Source organism: Limulus polyphemus, unplaced genomic scaffold (assembly GCF_000517525.1).
Source record: "Limulus polyphemus unplaced genomic scaffold, Limulus_polyphemus-2.1.2 Scaffold1007, whole genome shotgun sequence".
NCBI classification, from domain to species: Eukaryota; Metazoa; Arthropoda; class Merostomata; order Xiphosura; family Limulidae; genus Limulus; species Limulus polyphemus.
Window position 1 is genome coordinate 248,718 of NW_013666617.1, and position 10,263 is coordinate 258,980.

A 10,263-nucleotide genomic window follows, 5' to 3' on the forward strand; every position below is an offset into this window, starting at 1 on the left:
CTGATGGACCAGGACAACTCGGACGCTGTTCAGTTGTTTCCTTGCCATGTTTCCTGAACTGCACGATGATTCTGTTGACTGTCAAAAGTGGGATTCCCAAATTTTGCGAAATTTGCCGCTGACTTATTCCACCATCTGCTTGTTCAACTATCTTTCCTCTAACAAAATCTGACAATTCGATTGAACCTTGAGTTCTAGGCATGTTGTAGCACAAGATAATTAGTGTGGGGACCATTTTCATTTATATAGTGCTCTGTGAACACAAATTAGTGAGCATAAATCAGTTAAATGACGAAAAATTAGGTGTCTATTTACTTGTGACCACTCAGTGTATAGGACAGAAGTTGAGATTGAAATAGAGAACCAAACCAGCCACCCTAAACAAGATGATTCATGAAGAAGTTAGGCCACAATAGAGAAAGCTATGTTGGAAGGGGTCAACAGATGCCAAATGTTCATAGAGTAGTGAAATAATAGGCCTCAAGAATGTAACCTTTAATAAAAACCCACCCAACACAATGAAAAAAGATGGGGCTGTAGCCAACTCCAAGGGAAGGACTGAAAGCTAAATATTCAACCACTGCACACAAAGGAAGTGAAAGGTAGACAAATCAGGATGTGAAAAAAGTGTCCAAGATATTGAATTTGGTTATCTACCACCAGTGAGAGTGTCCACTGGAGAGTGAGAAAATTGCCACCAGGAACTGAGGAAAGGCCAAAGTTGGGTCAAGTGGGACAGATTTGTGTCCATCTTTGTGGGAATGATAAAAAGACAGAAGTAAAATCTGGAGTAGGACTGTGGAGTAGCCCCATGTCATTTGAAACAGGTGAGGTTGAGAGTAGAATTACAGGAAAAATCTCTGAGAAAGCATCTAAAGAGCTCAATAACCCACAACACTATATTATGATTACTACCTCTATCTGTTGTTAGGTAAATTACTAAAAAAAGGTCATTGGTAGAAATAACTGCAATAGGAATTTTCAAATCTCTATTATCTACATTTGTATTAATTCTTTCTAATTACTCATGATTAGTTTACATGAAAATAACTTCAAATCATAATAAAGATTAAAGTTCAAGCTTATTAGTGTTACATATAAAACTTAGATGACCCTAAACCTACACATAAGGAGCAAATTGTTTTGTCATTTTCTATAATTTCATTAGTACCTAGATAGTTGTATATTTCAAGATGTTTTATTGCATACAAACACCAATGATATCAAAAAGTATCTACTAGCAGATCTTTAACTCTGCAGTGTATTTAAAAATATATATCAATTCAAGTAGGATCTATAGACCTGTTTCGCTTACCATTAAAAAAAACCGATTATTTCTTAAAATGAACTTATTTAAGAAAGTGTCATAAATCTCTTCTTTAATTCATGTTTTTGCACTTACAGAGCAGTTGAACATCTTCTCAACAACATCACCTCGAATTTTTGTCCAAATTGAACCACTATGATCTGAGAGCCTAACAGAAAGGTCAAACTGCTGGACTGGTAATGATACCTCACTTCCATTTCCCACTGGACAGCTTAGATTAATACATCTGTCTCCATTTTGCTGAATCAGTCGATTACAGTGTCCACTAAACAAAAAGCAGTCAAAATTTAAATTTCATACAAAACAAAAGGGTACGATTATAGAAGCAAAAAATAATGTATTTCCTAATGGAAAAATGGTAGTGTCAATAAATTTATTACAACATTCTTGGTAAACTTAAGATTTAGAAATAGATTTAATTTTTCTTAAAAAATAATATTTATCTAAAAAATCAAAATAGTTACAGTATTCATTTTCATATCTACCTCAGTCCATAAGTTAAAACATAAATTACACGTAAAGACTTGAAAACACAAGCATAAAATGTGTAGATGTAAAAGCAGCATTCACGAAAAATGGTTTTCATATCTAAATTTATATTACAAATACTACATAAGCAAAGATATATTACAAACAATAGGTAAATAGAATAGTCACCAGCAAAAACTCTTATATGAAGAGGTACCATCCAAGTCCATTTGGGTCAAAAAACAAAACAATGTTCCATAAATGTTTGTACAATCATGTTGCTTTCCATCAAAGAGTTTTTTAATGTCTGTCACTGTGAAAATTAATGACGAACACACTGTGGATAAATAAAAAAGTTTTGTTAGTTAGTTTGAATGAATATTAAAAATTTAAGTTTTTATTATTTTTTTTATATAACAAATTTAAAATTTTTACCAAATTAAGCAAATTCATTAAATATTTGCATAAACGTTTTTGAAACGAAAATTTACGAAAATTTACAAAATATTTATTACACATCACCTAAAACTAACTAAAAATTTAAATTGTATATTCAAATTATTTACTCTCTCCCAGGATCTATTTTAATGTAATTAAACAACTGCATTAAGATAAACATCGTGTTTCATTTTATCTATAATTTCAGCATGATTTAAATCTTGTTTCTAAATCTAGTATATAATATAATAGACACACTCAATCAGTAATAAACAAAAGAACTTTAATACTTTATAGAATATCAGTAAAAAAGAAAAAAATATATAACTTTAAATGTTACAATCCAGATAGTCATACTATAGTGATAAACTTGAATAGAAATAAAGGGAAATAGATGTGCTATTAAAAACTCAGCAAAATATGAATTTTGAGTATTGTGACTAAAAAGTCACATGGGCATGCACATTAACAATAAAATATTACAGTTTTTAAAAAAATCTGAAATACACATTACAAAGGTTTCTTACAAAAATGAAGAAATTTTGCAGAAAATTTTGGAAGGAACTTTTTATTTACTAAAAATATCAACAATCTATAATAATTTACAATAGTTTAATCAAGTTATTTTACTTATTTTATAAAAAATATAACATTGTACCTAATTTTAAAAATAATAATAATAGTAATAGTTTTATACAATATTGTTAAAAATTGTGATTAAATAAATTATCAAGCATTTACCAAGAACTTCTTGATCAAATATATGCTAATTAGATCAGAATATAAAAGTAACTGTTACAGGTTTCTCATATTTCCATGCTATTATCCAAATTCATATATATGCAATGGGCTAATAACCTAGAGAGTGTAGCATATTGTAAAGTGCAATGTGATGTTTATTCAAGGTTTTTTGATACAACTGAAGACACACTACAATAGCATATTGTTCAGGCACTACTGAAATTAAGGAGTAATTCCAGTTTTATTTATTTTTGTAACATATATTAATCTAATGACCTTAGGTGATTTTATGCTATTAATACAGGTATGTGACCATTAAGAAGCTGGAATGCCAACTTCAGGATAAAATTTTACTATTATCCCAAGTAGTCTGTCTTTAAAAAAACCTATTTAATAAAATATTTAGTTATATTTGAGTTTTAATTATTTCTATTGTGTTTTATTGATGATAATCACTAATACTCTCACATCTGGCTACATACAGTGAATGTTAGTTTAAGTGTGATAATGGCTTTCTCACTCTCATCCTTTCCTAATTTTTATTTTTAAATTCATTCTATATGTGCATATTGTGAAAATATATTAAAAATGATTTATGTCATCTCCTCAGCCATGGGTATTAATTTTGCAGATACCTCTTCTAAGACAGATTTTACCATTTTCACACTCTATAGTATACCACAGTGTTTATATGTCTGTACTATACATGTGCAATGTTAGTTGTTTTAAAGTCATTTGTTTGATAGACATTTAAAATCCCTAATGGTAAATATACTGTGCTGTTTTATACTTTTTTCTATCTGCAGGTTTGATGTAATTTTTGTTTTTTTCTTCATACTTTTCATTAACTAAGTATTGGATCTCCCAAACTTCTGATCCAATACACACTGAATTTATAAATAAGTTTCCTTGTTATTTCTTCTTCAAGTATTTACTTTCTGGGTCTGTTTGTCATGTTCTAGTCCTCAAAACAGCAATAAATGTTTATTTTCAGCTTACATATTTATTATGTCAAGGTAATGAAGTTCAACAGGTTATATTAAATGGTTGTGAATTCAAAGTTGTACCCAAATGTATCATGAAGTACGACTCCATTGTTTAGAAATATTTGATATATAAAACACAAAATCATGTATATACGTCTAATTTGCCTCATTTGAAATTGCCATTAGATTCCCAAATATTATGTCCAATAATTTCAATATTAGAATAAACTTAATATTATGAACAGTGAATTATCAGCTGTTTTTTTTATTGAAATATATATGTATTTGTACAAATAAAAATATTTTTATACAAAAAAAAATGTTTGTTCCAGTTTTTCAAAAAAAGTACCTTTGTCACAGTTCTACCAAAAAAGTTACATGTCCGATAAAGATAAACACTAAAATGGCTCAATCAAATGGAATTACTGAGTCACATGTATAATATTACACTTTGTAAAGTTATGCCTATTAAGAATTTCACTTACTGATGGACCTCATCTAAGCACTTGCTAGTAAATTTGATAGCCATCCAATAAAAATTTTAAAGCAATTCATAATAACAGCATTTTTCAATTCAATGCATTTGCAGAAATCCATAGACATTTGCAGGAGTTATCATGGTATGGCCACTAAATACGATTTTTCATTCTTATACATACATGACATGTAGTATATTTAAAAAAATATCCAGATGCAGTTGCTGATGATACATAGAAATAGGAAGCAAGAAACTAGAAGGGAAGATTCAGTTTCAAGTGCATCAAAACTAACATCAACTGTTGAAACTTACCCAAGGAACTATTATGAACTTCATGAAGAAATGGTGCAACATAGTTGAAAAGTACAAGTAGTACATTAAAACTTGGTATACCTGTGAAATATTTTACTTTTTCTTAAATATCATGTTGATTCTTATAATATTTAATATTAACTCAGAGATCTCTGCAGTCAGTCAACTGAGTTCTCAATGAATAAAACCAAATAAAATGCTAGGTATGTCTGTCTGCACAGAGGCTTCAGCTACATTCTTTCCTCTTTACTGCTGTCCTATGAATCATCTGGCTTTAATGGTCTTGAGACTTCTAATAATGCTGAGGCTGCCTTATAATCTTTCCCTTTTTGTTGCCAGTATGTATCTACTGGGTTCAACTGCTGTCTTGCTTTCATATCTCAGCTTTAAACACAGTAGTGCACAATCATGATCATAATAAATGTCCAAAGGTTTATCTGTAACAGAAGAATTGTCATATAGTAAGAGTATTTTCAAATCTCCTGAATGATATCACTGAAAGAGGGATACTAGTCACCTAGTTTTGATTTTAAAAAAATTATATTTCTTCACAATTTGCATCAGTTTTAGAGATTGTCAACATGTATGTATAATGGTATTTATAGTAAAAACAAAAGAATCCCTTCTGCCCAGATTTAATACAATATGTAATGCAAATAGATAACCTATGCAGGCGGGTGCATGTTGGCTAAAATAGTAAGATACAGGATATTTTTTTAAAGGAAATTATACAGAAATCACTTTCCTTAGCTGTAGAAGTCCCTTAAAATTAAATTCTTAAAATTCTGTGAAAAGTTAAAAATTTTATTCTCTTTAATTCAAAAGAAAGGGTATAAGATGGTCAACTCATTAATTTACAATTATCAAGAGAAACTAGAAATCTCTCTTATTTGGATGCAGTCTGACAGGAATCAAAGTTTATAAAAGTAACAGGATGCACTTTAATGTAACTTCTCATTTGAAATAGAATAAAATTGTGTCAGATTCAGCCTAGGCCTAAAACTGGCAGAATTCACTCAATGTATATCCAATAATAAACGAAGGCTAATGTAATGAGTATAACTGTCTCATCAGAGTAATTTATTTTTTGTCAGTTTCAATTTTCAAGTAATTGTTCGTAAGTATATAATATTAGAAAAGCATACTATTATGAATGTATTTTACTACATACCTTTTATGAAGTGGTCTGAGCACACATGAATATATGGATAATTTGAAGGTCATCATGACTGATTCACACCAACTTAGTATGTCATCTTCTTTGTGATAAAAATTTTCAATTTGATTTGATGTGGTAACATGTAGCAAATAAAAGGAAACACCACTTTCTCATCCTTCTTGGTTGGTACATCCATCTATGGCATGAAAATCAACATTATTCACAGTTTAATCATGCACTTCTGCACACCTCTTTACAAAGCTGCTTCTAAAAGTACTCCAATGTGGTAAACCGGAAGTTTGATGATATCCCAAGTTTTACATGAAGAATTCTATTGCTCAAGTATTTTTTTAGGCAGGGAGAGGATATTCTTTGTGTATCTGTGTTCAGCAATTTGGATCAGTTCTTGATATCAGTTCAACACAGGATTACCAATTCAGTTATTCTGTCCAAAACATACACTGTCTTTAAGACAGTGACAAACTCTGCTGACTATGAGTGGTGCTTTTCCATCTACAAACTATTACTCTCCTTTTGACGAAAGTTTCTCTCTAAGAATTCAATTAGGAATCTTTCTTTTTTTATACTACTATATCAGGCTAGCACCAAGTACTGTAGGTCTCGGTGAATGTGACAATGAGAAGAAAATTTGAGCCAGGAATTATGAGAATAACAGTTAAAGAAAGCAGTGTTAAATGTAAACATATTGTTACGACAGTGGAAGTCACGTGACGCTGGTAATATGTAATGAGTATCTAGAATGTTCCTGAAGGCTCGAGACGCCCTCTATTTTGTATATATAAGACCAGTGAGAAGTGATGGCATAGATAAAAAGGATAATTGAATAGCAGACAGGAAGATAGAGACAGACAATCGAGTCAAGCCGTAAGTCAAGTGTGTAAATCGTTGTGAATGATAGCATGTGTTTAAGTATCAACTGGGCATTAAAACTCTATTAAGACTTAAAAAGCTGACACAATCTTCATGATTAGTTTTTAAATTTTAATTTAGCACTTTTGTCACCTAACTGATTGGAAAGTAAAAAGCCTATACAAATACAAGCAGTCATACTATGCCCAGTAATAGTCTGCTTTCAGTTATGGCTTCCAGGACTGAAATACCACATACCATGTGTGCAGAAATCAGAGTTTAGCCTGGTCAAGGATACTCCATGAGAAGAATTTCACCAAAATACCATATTTCAGTATTTGCTGTATGCAACACAGAAAAAAGGTATATGAAGCTGATACTATTTATAATAGAAGTGGTTGAGACAGAAAACTAAAACTCTCTAATAGCGAGTTTAAGTGTCTAAGGGTATGTATTTTAACAAGGCAAATAATGTTTAATCACAGATATTACCAAAAACCGTACTGTAAATACAGTTGTGAAAGTTACCTCAAGAACAATAAGGTACAAAATAGCCCAAAGTGGACTCAATGATGTTTGAAAACTGCTACTGATAAGGGGGTAATTAAATCAAAAGGTTGAAATGGGCATCAGATTACAAATAGTTGAATAAGCAAAGCAGAACATTGGTCTGTCTTGTTCAAGTATAAGAAAAAGACGATAGACCAATGTTCTGTTGAAACACATAGTATGTTCCTCCAAAAATAAATCACTTTATTATGCTTATAAATTGTTTGCTAATGTATTATAATAGCATTTTCTGTTGAAAAAAATATATATATCAAAAAGCTTTTATTTTATCATCTGGTGTCACATAATTTTGAATAAGAAGAAATGTTATTCCTAAACTTAACATTTTTTTTACAAATAAATTGGTTTAAGTGTGGAAGTGTGTATTAACTTGAAATTCATTTCTTCCTTGTTAAAAAAAAATATTAAATTTAGAAATAACTCTTTCTCTTTATCAAAATTATGTAACACTAGATGGGTAAAATGACACTTTTTGTCACAAAAAATGTGATATGACTTTGCGGAGTTACTGTTCTTCTTAAATTTTACAAAATAATGAAAGCCTTTTAGATTAGGTTTGATTGTTACTAAGCACAAATCCACACAATGGGCCATTGGTGTTCTATCCATTACAGGTATTGAAACCAAATTTTTAGCATCATAAGCCTGCACACTTATTACTGAGCTACTGGGAGGTACCTTTTAGAAAGACTATTAAAAAATAGCACTCACTGATGATCTTAAAAAACTAGCTGTAACACAGGTACACTACAGCACTTACAAGTTATATTAGCCAACCTTTTTGAACATATTATTGCTGATGTACTTTCTAGTAGAATGAAGAGCTGGAAAGTCTAAAAATAAGATTTGTGAATGTCTTCAGTTGAAGGTTTTGGAATTATTACCAATTTCACCAGATTATGGCATAAGATATTTGTCATGGCTCTATATTACTTATAGCACCTGCCTCTACAAAAGATATGTAGTAGTCACTGACCTTTTATAAATTAGATTTTTATATGGTTAAAATGAACATATTATATGGTGTATTCTCGCACGTATGCAGGGGAGGGGGTAAATGCTTATGGTATTTAATGTTTTCTACATCATGTAAATACTTCTGATGAAGCATTAGCATTTTTTGGATTGAAACAGTCGCATGCAATGGTTCTGTTGACACACTGTAATTAGAAGCCAAAAGCCATATTCTTACTGTCAGATTTTGTAGGCTGGATTCTTTACAGTACGTGCTTGTGACTTGTTGGTGATAAATTTGAACAATAAATGAAAAGCAACACAATCCACTTGTTTTAAAATAATACACTCACTCTCTCAATTTGACAGACCATGTGACTACTTTGTACTCGTTTAAAGTCTTTATAGATTTGATACTACTATCTTTTAATATAGTGTGTATATCTCACAAAATTTGGCAGTCTTTCAGTAAACACCCCAAGTGAGATACAACTTATAGTGCCACGAATAGTAGTTACACATGGTCCAAAGAGCAATAAAACAATACAATTTAATTATAAATAGATTTATACTGTTACGAGCTTAAAGCTACTTAGGATAAACGAATATAGTTTCATGTTACAATTTGAAGTCATTGTAGAAAGAAAAGTGGGTAATTTAGATTTATTTAGATTTTTTTTTGGTGGTTACGAGGTTGGTCAGATTGACCAACATTGTTTAGAGTTAGGATAGAGAAAATAACAGATGAAATATAAAGTTTTACTGAAAACAAACATTTGAAATGTACTTAGGAGGTTTAAAGAGATCACACAAATAAAATTTGAGATTTTTGAGATGAAGAAAAGTACTTTTTAATATTAACATGAAAATAACTTTGCACACAGACTATTAAAAACAAATAATGTTGAAATACTTGATATATTCAGGGACAAATGTTTTCTTAGTTTATTAAAAATACTTCACTAAAAATATTATTTTTGTATGTGAAAGACTTATAAAATGTGTAGCTCGCAATATGCTATCAAATTATATTACCCATGTGCTGCTCGAATGCATGCCTCATGAAACATTTTTATTATTGTTACGCCTCCGGTCGTTAGTTAATTTTCCGTAAAATTTCTTTCCGAAGAAACTTTAGTGATACAAGTCCTTTCTTAAATAAAACTGGTTTATTCTTTCTGAATACAACTTTGCAGTACACTTAATTTCCATCGTCGTGCTATAACAAATGCTATGATTTACAAGGAACGTCTCACGTGCTCGACTCAACTGTCAATTACACATTGTTGCCATCACTTCTTGACGGCTTATATATACAAGACTACCGCATATCTAGTAGCCTCTTGAGACTTCAGGAAGGGATGTGAACGTTCGAGAAGCGCATGACGTGTTACTAGCGTCATGTGACCTCCGCTGTCGTAACACTGCCCCCTCCTTAGTATTGTTTGTCCCGAACAATATCCACTTACATTAAACCAATAAACAATTAAGAATAACTTAACTAAATGTACAGAATTTACAAACACAAAATTAAAATTCATCAAAAACTTAATTTTATGGGACGTATCTTCTTCCGTACTAGTCTCCGTCTTGTTGACTTCTGCTTCATGTGGGGTTCATCTGCTTCATCAGGAAATGTCCTATCAGTCACAGTCACATTAGAGGTAGTAGCTTCATCAAGGGCTTCACTGTTTCCCTTCTCAAAACCGAGTAGAGTTTCTTCTTCAACAGTGGCTTTTTCAGGTGACACATCTTCAGCAACGTCATTTGTTCCGTTGTTCACTTCATCCCAACTGAAATGTCCTGAACCGTGATAACGCCAAAGCCTCTTGGCATGCACCACCTTTGGCTTACCTCACCGCCCACATTTTATCCGGAAAGTCACATCTGAGAGACGATCCACTATGTCATATGGGCCTTCCCATGGAGAAGACAACTTAGGAGACTTCCCTTTGGTCTT

At 31.2% G+C, this 10,263-nt stretch overlaps 1 protein-coding gene across 1 annotated transcript in view; it reads right to left on the bottom strand.

Moving 5' to 3' along the window:
• Window positions 1-10,263, bottom strand: part of LOC111086306 (meiosis-specific with OB domain-containing protein-like) — an 80,259-nt gene that overhangs the window by 5,560 nt on the left and 64,436 nt on the right. The window contains exons 8-9 of the mRNA XM_022388670.1: window positions 1,985-2,132; window positions 1,403-1,592 (exon numbers count right to left, since the gene is read on the bottom strand). Of these exons, the coding sequence (XP_022244378.1) occupies window positions 1,403-1,592; window positions 1,985-2,132 (338 nt within the window). The remainder of the gene's footprint in view (window positions 1-1,402; window positions 1,593-1,984; window positions 2,133-10,263) is intronic.